The following is a 21,164-nucleotide window of genomic DNA, read 5'->3' as shown; positions in this document are numbered from 1 at the left end:
ACAGTTACAAAACATTTAAATATGGAACTAGTTCCACATCCACTGGAGTGAACAAGAGATGAGTTGTTATCTACCGGAACCAGTTACTTGTCACATTCACAACATTGTTAAAGTCGCAATTCATAGTACTGTCAATCAATTGAAGTATAATTCTCGAAATATAAAGATATAATCCAATTCAAAGCAAGAAAATAATAAAAAATAAATTAATAACTTCTACAATTTCTCTTAAGTTTTTAACAAAGTATAGTGAATTTCAAAAACTCATTCTATTGCGGTCACACCAATATTTTTGGTGAGTGATAACTGTGGATTCGCCAGTCGCTATCGCTCATCTCCACTGTGTTCACCTCAGAATACTCGCTCTCGCTCCTACCATTTTTTTTTTGCCACGGATATTGTGTATGTAGTTTTATAATTGTGCTCAAATAAAATCAAGAAAAACTGCATGAAAACGCATTGCAATTGCATGCAAATGTTGTCGACTGTGTGCTAGATAATATGGCCTACTGGTTGAGATTGAAAAAACGTTGCTAATGCAGTTAATAATCAATTAAATACGGGTACGAAAAATTGCTCTTGCTTGAAAAAGTGCGTAGCAAATTACCACGAAATTTTAGAGAGGGAGAGAGAAGCAGAGTGAGAGACGCCAGAGATAGAGTAAGAGGGACACACAGAGAAAGAGAACGAGAGACAGAGAGTGTAGCAACCTATAGTTAACCATAACCAGATCTTACTATAAAATCAATTATAATTTTTCCTAATTCCTTCAACAGGAGTTCTCCTCAACGTCCACATCGCTCACATCTTGGTTAGAAACGGAATCTCATTGCTGTCCAAAATTATCCTCCCCCGACAACAATTATAATGGTTTCCACCCGCCAAATGAGTGGCAATGCCGGATCGGGGAATGGCAATGGCTCAGGTGGATCCAATACAGATGAACAACCAGGAGGCCAGGAAGAGGCAGCCACACGTACTTCCGTATTGAGGCGTTTTAATCAGCAGCAGCAACAATCGGCACCAACTTTTTTAAATGGAAGCAACGTTGCAACGCGTCATCATTCATACAACATGCAGATGCAACGTTCTTCCGGTTCCAGTGGCGGAGGAGCAGCAGGAGGAGCATCTGAGTTAAATCGTATGCAGGCTCAAACACTCACTTTTCTCGAGTTACCCACGGAGTTAATACAGAAGACTTTTGAATACCTGGATTATAAGAATATCTCACAAATACGAGTGGTAAGTAATCTCCCCCACCCCCGTCCTCCCTACTAAATGCCCACCTTTCATCAAACTTTGGGGGCATAGTCGGGTTTTTCGTATTAAATCAATAAAAAGCAATTTGCCAAGTGCATGAGAGCGCGAGTGTGGGTTATATATCGTGGGTTATCCCAACTGCTACTACTACTACTACCTGCCATGCACTTGCACTTGTTCTACCAGTAACTACTAGCTTGGCTATATTTATTATATTTTGCCACTCAAAGTCGCCGTCGCCGACGACCATTGTGCCTGGGTCTAGAGCCTTTGCCTGTGCGTTGATTCTGCTTTCTGTTTTTTTTTTTGTCCTACCCTTCGCTTGGCTTGGAGGTGGAGGAAGGTATTTATAACTTTGTCACGGCATCTGAGACGACCTCCTGCCGCCGCTTAAATGCAATTCGACCTGACACACACATACTCACAAACACCAACTCAAATACACACACACAAACACTTGTTCATAGATATTAAAGTTCTAAAAAACATAAATTCAAACAAGGTTTAAAAAGTTTTAATATGATAAACTTAATGAGCTGTTATTATTAGGGTATTATAAGTTCGTCAACCTTTCATCTTTTTCTTAGTGTACAGTAAACAAGGGTGTCCGTTGACCCAATCTTCACTTTATGCCTCAAAATGAATTAACCTTTAAAAAATTTAATAATATTATCATAGGTTTATTTTCTCTCAACCATATATAGCAATCAAAATTATGTTTTTTTTATTATCACATATAAATAGTATTCCGCATAGTAGAATCCAGGATCAAATGCAGGGCGGGTTATAACAAAAATGCCGCCTTGTTGTATTATTTCCATTATTAACCAAAACTGCCTTAGCTCATCAAAAAAATATAACTTTAATAGTTAAATAAATCTTATTCAACAAGTTTATATATTGGTCCAATAGGATACAAAGAGATCTATATATTTGAAGCTGAAGAACAATTAAATTGAGAAAATATTATTGAATGTTAGAAATATATCTTAAATTTGTTGGGGCATTTGCCCCAACTGCGTGCGCCCCTATTGTATATCCTAGACTGATTATATGTTATACCCTTACACGGGGTGAATATCAATTTGCTTAACAGTTGCCAAATATTAATCTACTAGTGGAAATCAGGATTATTATTAAGTTGCTTGCCTATTTGCCATATTTATATCTGATTGGCTTCTATAGTCATGTCCGATATCTCTTCAAGTTGTCTTATTATTAGAGCTTAGCTGGTTTCTATTTGTTACCTGTTTTATGGTTGAAATGACTGCAGGATAAAAATGAGAAATCTTAAGCATTTGAATCGAAAATATTCCATAAACGAGTTCTATTTAAGTCCTTAAACTCACAGATTATATGGTAAGCCAATGCTTAGACTACAAATTAGCAAGGGTATAAAAACTTGTCATCCTTTCGTATGTTTTCATTTTCGATGATTTGACTACCTACTACATAGGTTTTTTTTTGTTTTGTTCTCGTGCTAAGGGACAGTGAACGTTCACGTAATTTGATATAATTTAATAACAGGAAGAGTGGTCGGTAGACAAATATGTACATACATTTTGGGATGCGGGCATATAAAGCCCAAGGCAAACGCAAAAACCAAAGCATAACCAAAATCAATAAACAATTTGTGAATGTTGAAATTTGAATCCGTATCCTTGGGCGGGGGAACACTCCACCGCCCTGCCCCCCTTTACGTTAACCAAAAACTAATACTAATCGGCATAAATATATGATTTTCTTCTATTCTGTGTAGGTATCACATCGAGTGAATGATATTTGTATGTCGATGTTGAATGGAGCATTCGCTGGACAGATCAAGAATACATTCAAACGCTTTCAGACGATAAAGGCTAGTATGCCACGTCGGGAGTCAGCTCGTCGTAATCATCCATTAGCCTGTGAATGTGACATCATTGAGACCTGTTATATGCGTTTATCGCTGCTCCAGATGTCCATGGGGAAGCATATCGAACGTGGCCATTGCTGTTTCTTTCCAGGATCGGTAAATTTGATAAGAAATGAATAATTAAATTGGCAACTAACTAACTTATTTTTTGTTCTCTAGATACTGGATGAAGTGAATTCGATAATGAATTATATCAGTATTACGCCCAGATTGCAGCGACCCTATCGGGTGACAGATGAACTCTTTGATCTCTCCACCATGGCCATGGAGTACTTTAAGGATCGCATCGAGCCAACTTTACCTGGCTTGGCGTGCTTCAACAAGGACTTTTTCCAATTGCCACCCACAACGAAACGACGTAGGTCTAACAAGTGATAATAATGCTCGATTTTGATACTAATTTTCTTGGTCTTTCTCTAGCCACTCTGGCCATTGTCTCTGATCTGGAGGAGAGCAGCGGTAGTGGAGGTAGCGGAAGTAGCAGCAGCAGCAATTCGCCACCACAAAATCACATGGTATTGCGCAAGGGCATAAGAAAAATCAAGGAGGGCATGAGAATGTATAGTAATCAATTAGCAGTGCTACGCAAGGATTTGTCCAGCTGCAAAAGAAAGTTGGGTGAACAGGGCAGGCAACTCGCTGAGCAACAGAATCTATTGACCGAACAGCAGAAACAGACACTCGAATATGCCAATCGTCTGGATGAGAATGATAAAAAGAATGAAGAAATGGCTCGTAAATTCTCCACACTTTTACAGGTAGGTGGAGAGCTCTGAGACCTCTTGGACATTTTATACATTTCTTTAATTTTCCAGGAGCTAAACAAATGTAAGACAGAGCTGCAATTCTGGCGCTCCAAGAGCCCGGCCATATCCTCCGTATGCAATGCGTGCAATCAGAAAGTATCTCCCGTATTACCACCCGAAGATTTACAAGCGTTGGTCAATCAGGGCGTTGATCCGGAACATATAATTATCATAAATGAGGATAACGATGCAGAGAGCGATGTCAGTGGTTGCGAATTGAAGGAGTTTGCCTCGCCCGATGAATCGACCACGGCCAAGTTGTTGGCTGTGAATACGGCCACAAAGAATCTAAAACGCAAATATCCATTCGTTGAGAGTGACGAGGATATTGAGGCCATTGCGTCCACTTCCAAAGCATCGGAAGAACAACAATTAGCTGCGTCAGCTATGCAGCAGGCTGCGGTAGCAACTAGCGGCGCAATAGGAGGAGCAGGAGGACCAGTAGAGGTTGGCTCTAATGGGGGATATTCGACAAAACTTTTCTATGGCAATCATCAGCGTAGCGGTGTAATTGTCAGTCCAGTGTCCATGAAGATGCCACATCAGCAGCTGCAGCAGCAGCTGGCTATCTCTGGCTCCTCCGTCACGGAGGAGGAGCCGGAGGAGTCGAAGAAAGCACGTAGAGTACAAAAGGCCAACAGATGTGTAAATACGCATGGCAAGCGCAGTAAATAAGCATTATCTACATATTATATACACATATTTTTTACAACTTATTTACCAGATAAGGGCAAAACAAAAAAACAAACAAAAAAAGGAAAAAAAAAAACATGTAAGAAACAAAAAAAAACCATGGGCTTGGTCCCAGCTCTAGAGTTAAAAGAGAAATCAAATTAATTATATATATATATACATATATATAAATCGATTATTATTATGATTATTAATTATTAATGTCAAATGCAATAGGCATACTGATTATTATCATTATTAAACTCTACGTTCTTATTGTTTAAACAAAAAGTCTATCCACAGCAATCAAACTCACACACACACACACACACACAGTACCCTAAAGGGTGACCCACCCACATACACACACACACACACACACAACAAATAGTATTAGGCGCATCCTTTGGATTGTGCAGGCCTAAACCCACGCTCCTTTGAACGCCCCCCGCCCTCCTTGTAATCAATTTAATAAGCAAAACTAATTTTAATTCACGCCGAAAAAAAAACCAACAACAATAACAAAATGAAAGGAAACAACAACAAAAAAGTAAAGCAAAGAAATATTTTAAATAAAACTTTAAAAAACAAAAATGAACAAAAAGGGTTTACAATTTCAATTAATTCGATTTTATTTACTTTTACTATAAGTTTCTTTTCTTTTCTAGTACCCTAATTCAGGTGAATCAAGGGAGGATATATGTACCCTTGGTTGGCATGGATTTCGACTGATATCTCGCTTACCCAAGGGTTTCTTATGTGAGATTTGCTCTGAAGTGGATCGTATCGCATACTATTCAAGCTTGCCTGGTCTTTCATGATTGATGTTCAGGAATCCTGGTTTCATCCTATCCACGTCGAAAGCATTTCAGTTCTTCGTTTAAGGTTTCAAGGGACAACTCCATGAATTCGATGTATCTAAGCAGTATATCAGATAATTAAGGACTTCATAAAACTGGATTAGCATTACTTTGGCTTTTCTAAATCCAAATTAATGTTTACTTAAAACAAAATCCTACTAATCCTGATGATTAGTTTGTTGTATTACCTAATCCTACAAAATATATACAAGATGTAGAAATTAAACTAAATTGATGGACATAGTTCACGATTGAAGACATTTTCTATCCAAATTTTATTAAGCTTATTTTCTACTATATCACATAATCAAAAAGCTATATAACCATTAAAAACTACTAAAATACAAATGATAAAAATTAATTTAATTTCATATTTTATTGGCTGATAATCAATAATATTTGTATCTAGGGTATATAGAGAGTGCCATAAATCATTTGGCAAATCTGTACGGAATGTATTCTCCCTCAGACTGAGGGAGAACTATAAATAAAGCATTCGCTTTCAAGTTACGCGCACGCAATTAGAGAAACTACTTAGCCAAAAACAAGATCTTTTTGGTCTCGCAGAGAGAACTGTGCATATACATATATAATTGCTATTGGAGTAGTCCCAAGAATCCCGCCGTTTAGTAGATGTCTGGCAAGCAAACGAGGCATATGTACTAAATTTAGTATATAAACTTATATATAAAGAATATCTATATCTTTACGTGATCGTTAGCAATGCAAGACTATAGCGAAAAGGTACAGGTAATCCATAATGAAAAATTCGGCAGGTAAGCTTCAATAAAGATGTGGGTTAGGATGACGGTTGGATCTAACTCTGCCTTCACTCAATAGACATTTGGTGGCCCAACTGGATATTGAGGCCGGCGACACTTTGGTGGAGGAGCGACCATTGCTAGTGGCTCCCCATTGGGAGTGCGGGCAGATGAAGTGTGCCAAATGCTTGCAGGAATCGTATGTGATGTGTAGGAGCTGTAAGATGTTTCCTCTTTGCATGGATTGCCAAGGTCATGATGACTTTGAGTGTCAGTTCTTTGCCAGCGGTGGACCAGGAGGTTATATCTGCAAGGATTTATTGGTTAAAAACTACGGTGTCTGTGCCTTGATGAAGTTTCTTCTGCTGCTGGAGGATCCAAGTACACGCAAGGATTGCGAACGTTTGCTAGAGACACCCATCAATTTGGATGATTATCGAGATGGTGATGGCATGTGGCAGGAGCACGAGGAGCTGGCAGTGCGTCCACTTATGGCTAGCGGTCTTCTAATGTCGCTCACCCAAGCCCAATCATTGACAGCCGATGATTTGCATGCCTATTGCATACGTATTGATAGCTACTCCTTCGAGGTGACAGCCCGGGATGGTGACACTCTGAAAGGTGTCTTTGTCTGTGGCAGTTTACCGCATCATTGTGTGCCCAATACGGTGGTGGCTTTGGATGAGGAATTCAATCTCAAGTTGTATGCTGCGGTGGATCTTAAGTCGGGAGAGGTTATCTATAATTCTTATACGAATCCTTTGATGGGCACCAGCCAGAGGCAGCATCAATTGCGTCTTACCCGGCGGCTGGAGTGTTCCTGCTCACGTTGCCTGGATCCCACTGAATGTGGCACCAATATGAGCAGTGTAAAGTGTCGGGAATGCCCCGATGGTTATGCCCTCTGTGAGCTGAGTTCTGGTGGAGATTGGCGCTGCTCGAAATGTTCAGCCATATTGCCTGCAGCCGATGTCCATGAGCTACTGGCTGAATTGGGTGGCGCTCTGGTGGAGGCTAAGGGTGAACTTCAGGCCTTTGAATCACTGCTGGCCCAGTACAAGACGCTACTGCATCCCAATCACTTCCTGATGCTTGATATCAAACAAAATATAGCCAGCATTCTGCGGGCAACGGCTCTAATGAACTGCATGGATCAGCCGAGTAAGAAACTCTTGGCGCGCCGTGTGGAATTGTGCTCCGAACTGTTGCCCATTTGTCGGGCTGTGGTGCCTGGCATCTCCAAGTTGTACGCCATTGCACTGTTCGAGTATCTGTTGTCCCTCATAGAGTTGGTGGAATTGCAATTTTCCGAAGGTGAATTGAATAAAAAGGAATATGCGGTAAGTACTACGATTAGTTTAAAGTTAAAGTATTTTATGTTTTAATGATTTCCAGACCCATCTGAAAACTGGTCGCCTGGTGGCCAAGGAGGCAATGGATTTGCTACGATTTGAACCGGAAAATTCCTCTGAGGGTTATCTAGTTGAGCGCTTGGCCATGGAGCTGGAACGCATCGAATCTGATATAGCAAAATATGGCCGTTAAACTCAAAATATCTGCCTTACTAATGCTTTCACTAGCGCAAACGTATGCTATAAATATTGAAATGGAATACCTTGCGAACTCAGAGACCCATAGTATGGTACACTTTAAAATATGTATAGCATACTTTTGGGCAGGTGGATTCAAAGCGTTAGCAATTTTTATGAAATAAATTTAGAAGTAGTTGCTAGGTTAGCTAAAATATTTAAACATAATCATATTGTGCTTCAGTTTTCATTTTATTATTATTAATAGTAATAACTTCATACAAAAAATATATATTATACATATAGAACTTATGTTTTATTTATTCCGAAAATAAAACAATCTGTGCGGATGTGATTGAAAAATTGTTAGAAATACTTTAAAGTAAATTTGTAATTAATTAAGTAAAGCATGGTTATTTCTTTTGGGCCGATGATGGCGAATTGTGATAGAATTTACGCTTCTTTATGGTGCCCTTAATTGGTGTGGCTGCAAAAAGAGATGATTAGGATTAGGCTCAATAATGACAGATTTAAGTTTTCCAAACTCACCATAATGGGCAAACAGATCTTTTACACTATGTGAATTTGAGGTATTTGATTCCATGGCCAAGTATTTCTCCCAATGCAGGGTAGAAACTTCCAGCAGGGTCTTCATTACTTGCTTTTGAGTAAAAACTTCAGTGTAGATGGCATGTTGATCTGGATCGGGTGTCGAATAACCCACAATAGTGGGTCCAAAGATTAGGGAGATATTATCGATGGGCATCAGGACGACAGGGCATTGGGCAATGCGCTGCAAATGGAGTGCCAAAAAGGCCAGGGTATCGCGATTGGGTTGTGGCAATTCATCAATTGCTTTATACAGGGCTTCTGTAGACATTTTCGGGTCCGGTTGCTGTACAGCGTTGGCGAAATCCTTCCACTGGCTGGTTGGAATCAAGGGTTCACGCAGCGAGCGCAAGAAATCCTTAATACAACAACACAAGACATGGACATCGATGTTACCCAGATGTGGTGTGGCCTTGCCACGTAATAGTTTTTCTTTAAGGGCCTTATACTCTCGCTCCGACGAGGATATGCGATAGAGACCCACTTCGGTGAGGCCACGAGCCTCAATCTCATTCACACAATGGACAATCAAGGCTGGCACCATGGGGGAAATGGACGGAGCAAAGTCACTTATATAACCAGTCATATGTTTGGCCGAAGGCGTTCCAGACTGGGGTATACAGCTGACAGTTAGCAATGGTTTGCAATCGATGTGACAACGCACTGGACAGTCCCGGCAACGCAAACCGACGGCTCCGAAGCGTATACGCTTCTGGCATTGAACGCAATTGTCGGAGCGCAAGAATGTCTTCTGACTGAATGTGTGCCTTCTCATCAGTGGAGGACGATGCTGTGCTGGAGATCCAGCCATAGCATTCACTGGAGTTGCAGTCGCAGCGGTCTCCTTGAATCCTGCTGATCTTCGTGGCGTAGAGGTTAGGCCATCTCCAGAACTAGCAATAACTGGTAAGGTCTCAATGGTGGATTCGGCGCGTATTATACCCTGTCCATCTTGGGGTATGGTCACCTTGGTGGTGGCACAAAAGCGCTCTGCGCCCTGACCACCATCCACATTCAGCGTATGCTGATCCACTCCGATAACAGAACGACGTGTGCCAGGAGTTGCTGTACCACCCTGCTGACTGGTATTTAGACCCGAACTCAGGCGCGATTTCTTGGTGCCCACGCAGGGTACTTGATTTTTGGGCAACGATGGTCGATGCTCTCTCCAGGACTTCGAACGACGTACATCCAGAAAATCATCCTCTGATTGCGTAATGGATAAATCCGACAATAGCGAACCAGTTGAGTTGATTTCGCCATAGGATTTGTCCTCAAGAAGCGTGTTCATCGATTTGCGCTTGCGCGACGATGGCAATGTATTCAAATAGGCCAATTTGTCACGCGTCTCATTGTTTAGATTACGCTCGTTTCTTAGTAAATCCGCCACAGCCACAATTTTGTTCTCCATGGCATCCCGCTCATGCTCGGCTCGACGGCGCGCTTTGGTCTCCACATCGATAATGCGGCGAGCGTGGAACAGTTTTCCTTCTAAATCACCCATTTTGGCCAACGATTGGTCCAGCTCTTTCTGAATCCTTGCAGTTTCGGCGGCATAGCCAGTACATTTGTCATGATACTCCTCAAACATGCGCAGGAATCGTAGAAATTCTAAGGCAACCACAATTTTCATACAGATAATGTTTCACTATTTTAAAAACAATTTGCTTACCCTCTTCAACAGTGCCATCGACGAGAATCTCCATGCAGCGTTCCAGATCAAAAAACATCTCCAGTGCCGAAGACGCCATCGTTGATGTCATGTGTACGTTCACTTCTTAATAATTTGCTGCCTTTTTCGAAATCCTTACCTTTTTTTTTTAACTAAACAATAAGTAACTCAAAGAAAGCGAGGCAAAGCGACGCGATAAATTTTCGTTCGGAAGCGCCGTTATATTCAATTGGAGTCTATCGATAACAAGCGATATGCCAAACTAATGTTGTAAAGCGCAAGTGTTTTTATTTAGAGATGTGAGAAAAATAATTTGTTGATTCAATACAAATATTATTATTATTGTTATTTTTGTTGTAAACCAAAAAGTAAAAGCAAGCTGTACTATTTACTGTTTAATGTTTGTTTTTTTTGTTCCCGCGTGATTCACGATACTGTCCATCACGATTGGACGCTGCATTTTCCAACACTGAACTTTGCGGGAGAATTATTTCATTCAGATTTCACCAATTTTCAATTAAATCGTTAATCCAATATGTCCGTAGCTTCTCCTAATCCCGCCTTGGCACTGCAGAGTAAACGCTGGAATGGCCTCCGTCATCTGTTGGAACGCGAAGGTCCCTTCTGTAAGGGTGATTTTTCACCATCTCCCGACAATCTGGAGTTCCTGCAAACCAAGTGCAAAGTTTTGGTCATTGGAGCCGGCGGATTAGGCTGTGAGCTTCTAAAGGATCTGGCTCTTGTCGGCTTTGGGGATCTGCATGTGATTGATATGGACACCATTGAATTATCAAATCTCAATCGTCAGTTTCTTTTCCGTCGCTCGGATATTGGAGCGTCCAAAGCGGAGTGTGCAGCCAGATTTATCAATGGACGTGTGCCCACTTGCCGGGTGACACCGCATTTCAAACGAATTCAGGATTTCGATGAAACATTCTATAGCCAGTTCCATTTGATCGTTTGCGGCCTGGATTCAATTGTGGCAAGGCGATGGATCAATGGTATGCTCCTGTCCATGTTGCGCTACGAAGATGGTTCCATTGATGTTAGTTCCATAGTGCCCATGATTGATGGCGGAACCGAGGGTTTCAAAGGCAATGCTCGTGTTATTCTACCAGGATTCACGGCCTGCATAGAATGTACATTGGATTTGTTTCCTCCTCAAGTGAATTACCCCTTGTGCACCATAGCAAATACTCCCCGGTTACCGGAACATTGCATTGAGTATGTGAAACTCATACAATGGGATAAGGAGAGTCCATTCAACTCCGTGCCTTTGGATGGCGATGATCCACAACATATTGGTTGGATCTATGAGCGATCTCTTGAACGTGCCAGTGAATTTAATATAACTGGGATCACCTATAGACTAGTGCAGGGTGTCATCAAACACATTATTCCCGCTGTGGCCAGCACAAATGCTGTGATAGCAGCCGCCTGCGCCTTGGAGGTGTTCAAATTGGCTACGAGTTGCTATGACAGCATGGCCAACTATCTCAATTTTAATGATCTCGATGGTATTTACACATACACATATGAGGCCGAGAAGTCAGAGACATGTTTAGCCTGCAGTAATACACCCCAATTACTGCCCATTGAAGATCCCAATACCACAACTCTGGAAGATGTGATTAAATTGTTATGCGAATCGGCTAAATATCAATTAAAAAGTCCTGCTCTGACTACTGTGACCAAGGAGGGCAAGCAGAAGACTTTGTATCTGGGGACGGTGAAGAGCATTGAGCAGGCGACACGCAAGAATCTGACCCAATCTCTGGGAGAATTGGGCTTGGAGGATGGTCAACAGTTGACCGTTACCGATATTACCTCACCAACCGCCATCACCTTGCAGTTGAAATATCAAGCAAATGAAGTGGAAATGATTTGAGATTATAATTTATAATTTTGGTTTTTCTTCGATTTAGACATTAAATGCAAATTTGATCGAAATTATTTACTCATATCGAGAATGAATTTTTTACCCGTGAAACCTTTGAAGCTTAGAGCAGCTGCTGCTGCATCTTTGAATTTATCTAGTGGCACCATCTCATGCACCGGAGCCACGAATTTGCCCTGCTCCATTAGGTCGCACAAATCCTTGAACATTTGCTTGCGCTCGGGCGTGTCATAGTTCTCCTTTGACCAGCGGGTCATCCAGAAACCTCTAAATGCTATGTCCTTAAAGATCAAGGGTCCTGTGGCCACGGTAACCGGTTCACGTGACATGCCACCGTAGGTGACCATGACGCCGCTGTTATCCAAATGACGAGAGACTTCTGTGGCGCTTTTGCCACCCACACAATTGAAGGCCAACTTGGGGCGCTTCAATTTGCCGGTTTTGAAAATGTCACTAGTGCGTATCTCTTCCTCCGTGAGAATAGCGGTGGCTCCGAGACATTGAAGCATTTGCTTTAGTTCTTCGATTTCCGGACGATTGCGTACAATGCCAATGCTATTGATGCCCCAGGCACGGCATAATTGATGCACAGCTTGACCTACGGCACTATTAGCTCCATTCTGTATGACCGTATCACCTGGTTTTAGTTGGACAAAGTCCTTTAGCATACGATAGGCTGTACAGGGATTCACTGTAATAGTAGCCGCCTCGGCTAGACCCACATTCTTGGAGACGGCCATCACTTGATCCTCCTGATAGACAGCATGTGTGGTCCAAGTGCCCAAGCCGGTGGCCAATGGCACAACATGTTGTCCAGTTTCCACTGATTTGACCTCATCGCCAACGCAAATGACCTCACCCACGAATTCATTGCCGGCAACGGCGGGAAATTTAGGTTTTACCGGATATTTTCCTGAAGATTTCTTAATTTAAATGGATATTGAAGGTATTCATAAAAACTCCTTACCTTGAATTGTATTGATGTCAGCAGGATTAATAGGAGCGGCAAGAATCTTCACCAGAACCTGCTTGGCCTGGGGACTTTCAATTTTCTGCTCGACCAGTTCTAAAACATCTTGTGGCTCTCCGTGTTTTGTATATTTCAGAGATTTGGCCACAATGGCCATTTGTCGATTGATTAGGCCAAAACATGGACCGGGCAAAGGCCGCAGAGTTTGACGTAACATGTTTTTTTAGACTGTATAAATAACAAATAAACAACGAACAGCTGATTTGAGAGCTGCCAGACTTTAGCAGTGTTGGAAAGTTACACAGCTTAGAAGTTAGGCGCGAAATTCTTAAATCTAATTTCTGGAATCGCTTAAAAGCCATATAGAAATATTTTGATTTTAGTTAACACATCTTCTATATGCTTTTTAATATTTGCATTATTTCCGGTTGCGTTCAATCTAATTTCCCACTTATTATTTAAAATTAAAACAATATTTTTCTTTGGGTTGCAAATTTTACAGATTTTGTGTACGTTTTTTTTTGGTTTTTAATATATTTGTCGATTATAGTTATGGATTTTTGCAAGTACAAATATATATATATATATTTATATATTTTTTTAAAAGTTGTTTTCCTTATAAATAACTGAAAAAATTAAAAAAAAAGAAATACAAATGTTTGCATTAAATTGTGCCTGGAAGTAAACAATTAAAAATCATGGCAGTTTTACACAAGCATGAATAATATAAATAAATAGTTCCTCTGTTTTTTACAAATCACAAGCCATAAAGAAAACACAAAAGAAATAAGCTCTTTGCCGATGTTAATCATATATACTAAATTGAAAAAACAAATCTGAAACTACACACAAATTATACATAAATAAATAAGTTCTCTTTTTTTTTTTTGTTTACATTAAAGTAGATGCATAAGGGCTCTTAAATATTATTTTGTGATATCGAGTGTGGGGTGAGGGCGATTTGAATGGATAAGGGGTAGCGGGTGCGAGGTTTTACAATAAATACTTTTTTTTTTGTTTTTGTTTACGGACGCTTTGTTTTCTTTCAGCCTAAATAACAAAATGTTATAAACCGAAAATGTTGTTTTTTCTTTTTTTTGTTTATCTTAAGTAGGGGAAAATTGCACTAAACATAGACACACACATATACAAATACATATATGGAAATACAGAAATAAACAAATTCAAACATTTTGAAGATTAAACTAACTACGATTTTGATTATTAAGTATATGTTTATATAGAGAGAAAACCTAGTTAATCTTGCTTTGCTCTTGACCTCTCTCCATTCTCTCTTTATCTATATTTCCTGCTAAATTTCTCATTCTCTATTTATTTTGGGAGGGCACAATCTATATATATGTATATATGATCAATCAATATATGATTCATTGCCGGCCACTTAAGATACTGCAGAATGTTAAAAGTCGAACCATTACAAAAAAAAATAGAAATATACATAAATATTAGCTAAAAGTACAGTTAAACCATGACAAAAATGATCGCTATAATTGCAATTTTCTCAAAATTTCAAACCTATTAATTTTAATTTTACAATAATTTACTGACAATTTGGTTTGTGTTCTTGCGCGGAGGGCGGCAGATGGAGGGGTGGAGGAGAGTCTAAAGAGCGTGACATACATTTTCCAACATATAAAAAAGGAAACAAAACAAAAAAAATCAATAAATAAATACAAAATTGCAATTTTGAGTTGGAGGGCTTAGGACTAATTTTACGATAGACGTAGGGGGACAAGGGAAGGATGAACGTCTGGATGGTTTAATGGGGTGGTTAAACTAGTCAAACTCTTTAATGGGCGTAGTGGGTGATTCATTGCGATTCATATCCATTTGACCAAGACCAGTTGGTAATGAACTGCTGCTGCCAGGCGTTGTGGCTGTCGAAGCCGTTGCCGAGGCCGATGCTGATGCACTGTCTCCTCCTGCGCTTCCTCCACCAGCTGGTGGTGGTCATAAGTCTTGAAAACGACGCACATCCTCCCAGTAGTGTGAGGGTATCTCAAAGAGTTTAGCTGGAATATTGTCACGAAACTCAAACTTCTGGAATGTCACCTTAGCCGTCACGGTATGGAGGACAGGTATCTCAATTTTCACCGGGAATCCAGTTGGCAATTTGAGCGTAACAAATTCACGCAATTTATTAATATGCTTAAGAGGCGCTACCACCTCAAGCACATCCAACAGCATGTCCACACTCAAGGGGAAATCCTTGCTCATGGCCACAGTTGCGCGTAACGTTTTATTGGATTGCTTATGGACAGGTGGTCGTCCGAGTTGCGGACACTTGCCAACCGCAGCCTCAATATACTGAGACCAAGTCACATTTGTGGCTGGCGGTGCCTGCAGCGAGCTGCGTCGCGGCAGCTCTGGCAAGGTAAGACCATTTGTGGGCGTGGGTGCAGTTGAACCACCATCCGACGGGGTGGTGGTACTGGATGATGTGGTTGGAGGCGGCGGCGGCGTCGTGGCTAAACTGGATCGACGTGCATCTGCGGGCGCTCCACTTACCCCGCTTCCGCCTTTGGTGATTGTCTCGACAATAGCCCGATTCTTTTGCAAATCCTCATGTGATAAATGCTCGCGACGCTTACGTTGCTTTAGTATCAATCCCTGAATTGTATATATCTCACATTGATACTGACCACCAATGAGCTCTTTGCGATTCGCTCGAAAAATCCATCCACGCTGCGCCCGGGCAAACTGTATGGTCTTTGTGGACATTTGGGTGGCCAAAATATCTGTGGACATTAGCACATCCACCTCATCCTCCATGTCGGATTCCTCGTAGCGCAAACATTGATAGCATTCTTGCTCGTTGTCCAGCAAGACCAGGGATTCTCTTGAATTAGCCTCGCCCCGGAATAGAAATGATATATCTCCCCGCTCCCACCGCATGTCATTGAAATCCACTAGCGTGGTGTCTAGACGCAGCGATGCGCCCGATTTGTAAAGTCTACAAATGTCAGAGGGCAGTATTCGTGAGACGAGCGGCAGCCAGGATTGAAAATCCCATTTAAATTCCATATAAAAATCCTGCATTTGCCTCAGGGCATTAACTAGCTTCTCGCGTCGACTTTCCATATGCTCCCGCGATTGCAGCTTCAGCATGCGAAGCACTTGTGTGATTGTCTGCCGATCACCATAGCTAATGGCTTCCGACAGTGGGGACCAGCCCTCATTATTCTTAATCTTTACGGGGGCATTCTGGGCCAGTAGCAGGCGTACACAATGCTTTCTGCCTAACATAACGGCCAAATGAAGCGGCGTATTGCCATGTTTGTCCTTGCGACCCACCTCCTCTTGGGCAGTGGCCATTAGAAGACGACGCTGCAGTCCTTTGATGTCGTCCTCGAAAACGCTCTGATGCATGGGATATGTGTCGCCAAAATCGAAGGGGGCAGGTATTGCAGTTGGTGTGGTCACAGGTGTAATTGGGGAATTGCCCTGACGACTCTGCTGTGGAGGACAAGTTGAACGCTCTGGTCCTGGCCCACCGCCGGCATCAACCTCTTCGCCATCGCCCTCGCCAGCCGATTGATATTCGTCCGATTCGTCGCTGGAACTGGACTTGGCATCCGCTTCCGTCTCTTTATCTTTGGACATGTTGTCGTTCACACTTTAATATACGCCCCCGTCGCGTCCGTTTGTGTTTTTTTCCGATTTGATTCTTAATTTTTCGCTCTCCAAAATTTTCCAACAACAAAACACTAGAGCTGGTCAAAAACTCGATGACGTCCCTTTAACATTCTCGATAGTTATCGATGAGCACTATTTATATGGGATTGCTGAAATAAAATTTTTAAAAAACCTTTTTCATTTTTACACATATTTCTGATCAAGTTTCTCAGAATAGAATACTTGAAATGTGCTCGAATGGAATTTGATTAAAACCGATAGTTATAGTTTATTTGAATTTGCCTACAATTTCAGAGCCAATTCGCCATGTCTTTTTGCGGGGGCGAAATAAACAGCTGACTTGCCGGTACGCCCTCTATGGATAATGAAACAAACGTTACTTTTAAATTACTTTTTGATTTAATGACATTTCTTTTTTTCTTTCACGGCACCAATTTGTTTTTACTTCTCTTCACACCATTCGTTCTCTTTGCGCACCTGCTCCTCCTCGGCTGGTGAGAAATCGTTAGGAATGGCAAATGTGTCGCGTATTTCCTGTGGACTCTTGCCCTTAATCATATTAGCAACAGTCTTGCATGTCACATCCAAGAGTCCACGAATGCTGAGGTAATTTGCAGCCAATATCAACTCAAACAGTGTACCCTGATCCACCTTTAGGAAATCTGCATCCCACGACGAAATGTCATCAGTACGCTTCTCCTTATTCTCAAGCTCCTCGGCCTGGACCGGATCATCCTTGTGGTAGGTGGCCCAGTGGAGCACTTTCTTCAGTATCAGTGAGTTCACATTGGGCAGAGGCAAAACGCTATTGTCACTCTCATCGCCCAAATCTTCGAGTGCCGTCCTAATGGTGTCCGAGCATTTTGCTATCTCCTGGTCTATGTCAAAAATTTCTTTATCTGACGATTCCAAACGTATGATGGGCATCTTGTCGTTGTTTAACTGCCAAAGGCCAGCATTTAATTTCATTTAATTTTAATTTTATCAAAAGAAATAAAATAAATTTTTTTTTTTCTTACCCTTTTTTTTTCTTCCTTCTAGTATGTTCTCGCTTACGACTGTTTTGATTGTGGCAACCAGAATACAATAAAATACTGACGTCGACAACCCATAGAGAAGACACCTTAGCTCTGGCCTACTGACTAAAAATAGGTTTCAATTTCTTTTTTGCTCTTCAACTTGAACTAATGTAATTTGCCGACAACAACAAATTTCTAAAGGTTTGAAAATTTCTCAAAATGCATATGATTTGTATAAATTTGTTTAATTAATTGCATAGGAGTAAAGCATACAAAAAAATTGATAATGCAGGCAAGTTTAAAAAAAAGCCGCCAAGAATGCTAATGAAGAATTAGTGTGACCAAATTTTGTGATTTTTTAAACTTTAGAATTATTTTATTTCAAGTGCGCTGCGATCATTGACTCATAAATCATAATTTGACCCAACATTTTAAACTTCTTTGCTGTTCAATGAACTGACTGACGGTTGCTTGTATGGGATTTTGGGGAGAACCAAGCCCCTCAGGTATATACTCAAGCAGACAGACAAGGGAAATTGCCCCCCGGTTAGTTGTAAATAACACAAAATGCTTTCTATACATACACAGTGCATCCTCAGTTATCAAAGGCAATTCGACAAATTTTGCAGCTAAATTGCTTGCAAAATGTCAAAAAAAGCTAAAACAGACAGAAGGGACAGCACAATAATGTCTAATTGTTTAGGGTTGCCCCAACAGGGAAACGAAACACGTGTCTGATTGCAGACAAAAATTTTACATTTATGTTCGTAGTCCAGAACTTTCGTTAAACGAGGCTCCACTGTACATTGTACAGATTTCTATAAGAAAAGCAGCAGCAAAAACTGAAGCTCAAGCTGATGCCGAACAATAAGCAATTTCCTTTTTCCTTTAAGTTCAAAAAAACAATCATTTTGCTGGCCTTCCAGCTGCTGGCCAGGTTCATTGCACCAGTCATTCAGCCAACCTGTAGCTCTGTATTCTTTGTTCGGTTTCAATATAACCGAATGAAGTTTCGCAAAGGTAATTATAACAGAATACAAGAGAGTCAAATACAAGTTGAAATTACCTTTTGCTTATTGCCTCTATGTCACACACAATATGTGTGTGTGTGTGTGTTGAGTTTTTAGCTATGCCCTTTGTTGTCAATTCTTTCAAGTGTCCTGTTAGTAAGACTGACTTTTTAACTGGCAATGACTACGACCCACTCGCAGTGAGTGTGTAAGAAGGTAAATTCAGAGAGAGAAAGTGCAAGAACTATGTCACGCCTTTATTTGCTTGTAAAACAGACCAACATCGGGAGGCAAATGCAACACTACAATGACAACGGCAACGACAACGACAACGACAAGATTGTTTTTAGCCTTTTGTTGCAAGTTTCATAACAGTGTCATCATGTCATCGTGTCCATGTAACTGTTTGTGTGGTTGTGTGCGAGAGTGTATGCAGCTCTGTTTTCCTGTTGCTCAACTCGACACAACACAACACACGACTTTTGCCCTGAACATTTCCGCTTCCTTTCATTTTACATTCAGCACACACACACACATTTTGTCTTTCGGTTTACACAGTTGTGCACAACTACGAGTATTTCATGGATTTTTATTTTCACTTTTAGCATTCTATTTATACCCTGCATTTCGATTATCTAAAAGTATATTAGAGTTGCAAAAGTGTGGAATATTATTTTATTAAAAAAAAAACAAATTTCCATTAATTACACATACAAAAATAGCTAATTCAAATTTATACCCACTTACTCCTGAGACTTTTGTGCATTTTTAGATTTTCATGGTTTTAAATTTTGGTTAAGCTTCTTACTTTTTCATGTGTGCAAGTTTAAAGTAGTTGCATACTTTTAGGCTTGGTTATTTGTGTTGCTTGCCAATTTCACTCTTAACTAAATGACATCTTATTCTTCTTATTTTGCTTCAGGATTATCTTTTATCTACTGTGCATTTCAAAGTGTCTTAAAATGCATACTTTTGGGGGCGAAGTTCCTCCATTTGAAGGTCCTAGATCCACCAGTGACTACCAGGTATCTTTCAGTCGATGCTTACTTTCTCCTGAAGTATATTTGCGTATGTAGATATAATAGACTTTCAAAGTTTGATATTTTTGTATTTGAAAAAGAGTCTTGTTTTCTGTATACTTTTGAGACTGCGACAAGAGGCTTAAAAATTTATAAAATTACACGTACGACATGTTGTAGAAAGTTTATTTTTTGGTCAATTCACATGCGCTTAAACATTTGTTTAACGTTATATCTAGGTCGCTTTGCGTTTAATTTTATTTTCAAACAACAGGGCAGAGATCTTTCGTTGGTTCGTAATGTCTTGTATAGAGAATCGAGAGTTTTTACAACTTTTAAAGCTATATTTCTTGAATTCGCCATTTGAACATAAACTGCAGTAGAAGAAAAACTCATCTTTTGGTTTTTAGGCCATATAAAATATAGTTTTAAAGGTTTTGCTTACCTTTAGTCAGCTAGGCATAAGTTAATCCTATTTAATTGACTTAGTCCCTTTCTGGAATTAAGACCTCTTCTTGCTCTTGCACTATTTCTCTCAGTGTACACTGTCGTATTGAAGCATAGCTATATTTAATTATGCCAGCATTATCCGTAAAGTATATTAAAGCGATTAAAGAGGTTTCGACCCTTTCGGATAATGGTTTGTCCAATGAAATTTCTTGTGAGCTATGCAACATGTGGCATATGTACATATGTATGTGGCAGGTGTTGCAAAAGTTGTATGTAAATTTTCTTGAAAAAAAGTTGTCACAATTGACAGGATTTACCAGCATAGAGAGAAGTGAAATGAAGTTTAATTAAGTTGTGGCCAAAGACATAAGCATTTTTTTCTTGTGTTCCCTTTTATTTCTTTTCAATTTTCTTCATCAGAGCGTTTGTGTGTGTGTGTGTGTGACACTCAAATAAAAAGAAAACTGTGGAAAATTTCTGCATATTAAAAGCGACGACAATGTTTCGGCGGTGGCATAAACGGAATGAAAATGGTGCTGAAGGGGCATTCAACGGCAGAGGGGGAAGCAGGGTAAGTGTAGATTGTGCAGGTGAAATTGAAAATTTATTATAAATATGACATGTATGGTAGAAGGAATAGAGGGACAGAGACGGGATACGCTTATGCTTATGCTTATGTATTGTGTGTGTGTAAGTGTGTTTGTGTGTGTCAAGGCACAAAGCACATACAATAAATTTTCATTTGTATAACCAAACAACAGCAACAAAAGCAACATCATCAACAGCAAAAGCAGCAGCAAGCCAGACCCGACAAGTTGATTGAATTGACACGACAGTTCTGGTCCCGGACTTGGTCCTGGCTAAACTACATACAACTACAGCCTCCTTTCTTCACTTCTTCCTCCTACTCCTCCTCCTCCTTCAACTCCTATCCTCAGTTGCCTCCCTCTCACACATTCACCTTTGATATTCATAAACAGGCCCAAATGAAAATGTGAGAAACCCCAGAGGGTCGGGTTAATGTTATTTAAACCGAAAGTGTTATACTCTTGTGAATTTTG

The 21,164-nt window shown here is 40.4% G+C and overlaps 7 protein-coding genes across 10 annotated transcripts; 3 read left to right on the top strand and 4 right to left on the bottom strand.

Annotated features, from left to right (window-relative positions):
* The first annotated feature begins 247 nt into the window (after window positions 1–247).
* LOC6640570 lies at window positions 248–4,935 on the top strand. 4 transcript variants are annotated; one of them, XM_023181978.2, is made up of 6 exons: window positions 248–295; window positions 777–1,242; window positions 3,020–3,268; window positions 3,332–3,530; window positions 3,593–3,930; window positions 3,988–4,935. In XM_023181978.2, exons 2-6 carry the CDS (start codon window positions 868–870, stop codon window positions 4,651–4,653), a joined length of 1,827 nt encoding a protein of 608 aa, XP_023037746.1. In that variant the 5' UTR covers window positions 248–295; window positions 777–867; the 3' UTR covers window positions 4,654–4,935. The 4 variants fall into 4 exon arrangements, with proteins under 4 accessions (XP_023037746.1, XP_015034278.1, XP_002063563.1 ...); XM_015178792.3 differs by lacking the exon at window positions 248–295 and adding an exon at window positions 329–402; XM_002063527.4 differs by lacking the exon at window positions 248–295 and adding an exon at window positions 332–563.
* Window positions 4,936–6,233: 1,298 nt separating this feature from the next.
* On the top strand, window positions 6,234–7,960 carry LOC6640601 (SET domain-containing protein SmydA-8). Its single transcript, XM_002063528.3, has 3 exons — window positions 6,234–6,286; window positions 6,351–7,611; window positions 7,667–7,960. Exons 1-3 carry the CDS (start codon window positions 6,234–6,236, stop codon window positions 7,814–7,816), a joined length of 1,464 nt encoding a protein of 487 aa, XP_002063564.1. The 3' UTR covers window positions 7,817–7,960.
* Window positions 7,961–8,033: 73 nt separating this feature from the next.
* LOC6640602 (rac GTPase-activating protein 1) lies at window positions 8,034–10,319 on the bottom strand. The gene is made up of 3 exons (XM_002063529.4): window positions 10,082–10,319; window positions 8,350–10,020; window positions 8,034–8,287 (listed from the first exon to the last, which is right to left on the bottom strand). The coding sequence occupies exons 1-3, from the start codon at window positions 10,170–10,172 to the stop codon at window positions 8,214–8,216; spliced, it is 1,836 nt and encodes a 611-aa protein (XP_002063565.2). The 5' UTR covers window positions 10,173–10,319; the 3' UTR covers window positions 8,034–8,213.
* Window positions 10,320–10,540: 221 nt separating this feature from the next.
* On the bottom strand, window positions 10,541–13,194 carry LOC6640604 (enoyl-[acyl-carrier-protein] reductase, mitochondrial). Its single transcript, XM_002063531.4, has 2 exons — window positions 12,946–13,194; window positions 10,541–12,891 (listed from the first exon to the last, which is right to left on the bottom strand). Exons 1-2 carry the CDS (start codon window positions 13,163–13,165, stop codon window positions 12,032–12,034), a joined length of 1,080 nt encoding a protein of 359 aa, XP_002063567.2. The 5' UTR covers window positions 13,166–13,194; the 3' UTR covers window positions 10,541–12,031.
* LOC6640603 (nedd8-activating enzyme E1 catalytic subunit) lies at window positions 10,617–12,015 on the top strand. Its single transcript, XM_002063530.4, has one exon. It carries the CDS (start codon window positions 10,617–10,619, stop codon window positions 11,967–11,969), a length of 1,353 nt encoding a protein of 450 aa, XP_002063566.1. The 3' UTR covers window positions 11,970–12,015.
* A 1,231-nt stretch (window positions 13,195–14,425) lies between the features above and the next one.
* Window positions 14,426–16,725, bottom strand: LOC6640605 (ankyrin repeat domain-containing protein 13C). The gene has a single exon (XM_002063532.4). The coding sequence runs from the start codon at window positions 16,570–16,572 to the stop codon at window positions 14,920–14,922; it is 1,653 nt and encodes a 550-aa protein (XP_002063568.1). The 5' UTR covers window positions 16,573–16,725; the 3' UTR covers window positions 14,426–14,919.
* A 123-nt stretch (window positions 16,726–16,848) lies between these two features.
* On the bottom strand, window positions 16,849–17,741 carry LOC6640606 (S-phase kinase-associated protein 1). Its single transcript, XM_002063533.4, has 2 exons — window positions 17,625–17,741; window positions 16,849–17,547 (listed from the first exon to the last, which is right to left on the bottom strand). The coding sequence occupies exon 2, from the start codon at window positions 17,530–17,532 to the stop codon at window positions 17,047–17,049; it is 486 nt and encodes a 161-aa protein (XP_002063569.1). The 5' UTR covers window positions 17,533–17,547; window positions 17,625–17,741; the 3' UTR covers window positions 16,849–17,046.
* Window positions 17,742–21,164: the final 3,423 nt, after the last annotated feature.

This window comes from Drosophila willistoni (assembly GCF_018902025.1).
Source record: "Drosophila willistoni isolate 14030-0811.24 chromosome 2L unlocalized genomic scaffold, UCI_dwil_1.1 Seg196, whole genome shotgun sequence".
NCBI lineage: Eukaryota > Metazoa > Arthropoda > Insecta > Diptera > Drosophilidae > Drosophila > Drosophila willistoni.
This window is presented reverse-complemented; position numbering and strand designations above follow the sequence as displayed.

What these genes read in the sequence shown, in the direction of transcription:
- LOC6640570 (XM_023181978.2), top strand. Translation starts at nt 868, where the DNA reads ATGGTTTCCACCCGCCAAATGAGTGGCAATGCCGGATCGGGGAATGGC. An exon ending in ATATCTCACAAATACGAGTG is followed by an intron (nt 1,243 to 3,019) that starts GTAAGTAATCTC and finishes TATTCTGTGTAG; the next exon opens with GTATCACATCGAGTGAATGA. An exon ending in GCTGTTTCTTTCCAGGATCG is followed by an intron (nt 3,269 to 3,331) that starts GTAAATTTGATA and finishes TTTGTTCTCTAG; the next exon opens with ATACTGGATGAAGTGAATTC.
- LOC6640601 (XM_002063528.3), top strand. Translation starts at nt 6,234, where the DNA reads ATGCAAGACTATAGCGAAAAGGTACAGGTAATCCATAATGAAAAATTC. An exon ending in CATAATGAAAAATTCGGCAG is followed by an intron (nt 6,287 to 6,350) that starts GTAAGCTTCAAT and finishes TTCACTCAATAG; the next exon opens with ACATTTGGTGGCCCAACTGG. An exon ending in TGAATAAAAAGGAATATGCG is followed by an intron (nt 7,612 to 7,666) that starts GTAAGTACTACG and finishes AATGATTTCCAG; the next exon opens with ACCCATCTGAAAACTGGTCG.
- LOC6640602 (XM_002063529.4), bottom strand. Translation starts at nt 10,172, where the DNA reads ATGACATCAACGATGGCGTCTTCGGCACTGGAGATGTTTTTTGATCTG. An exon ending in CGATGGCACTGTTGAAGAGG is followed by an intron (nt 10,021 to 10,081) that starts GTAAGCAAATTG and finishes TGGTTGCCTTAG; the next exon opens with AATTTCTACGATTCCTGCGC. An exon ending in AGATCTGTTTGCCCATTATG is followed by an intron (nt 8,288 to 8,349) that starts GTGAGTTTGGAA and finishes CTCTTTTTGCAG; the next exon opens with CCACACCAATTAAGGGCACC.
- LOC6640603 (XM_002063530.4), top strand. Translation starts at nt 10,617, where the DNA reads ATGTCCGTAGCTTCTCCTAATCCCGCCTTGGCACTGCAGAGTAAACGC.
- LOC6640604 (XM_002063531.4), bottom strand. Translation starts at nt 13,165, where the DNA reads ATGTTACGTCAAACTCTGCGGCCTTTGCCCGGTCCATGTTTTGGCCTA. An exon ending in TGACATCAATACAATTCAAG is followed by an intron (nt 12,892 to 12,945) that starts GTAAGGAGTTTT and finishes AGAAATCTTCAG; the next exon opens with GAAAATATCCGGTAAAACCT.
- LOC6640605 (XM_002063532.4), bottom strand. Translation starts at nt 16,572, where the DNA reads ATGTCCAAAGATAAAGAGACGGAAGCGGATGCCAAGTCCAGTTCCAGC.
- LOC6640606 (XM_002063533.4), bottom strand. Translation starts at nt 17,532, where the DNA reads ATGCCCATCATACGTTTGGAATCGTCAGATAAAGAAATTTTTGACATA.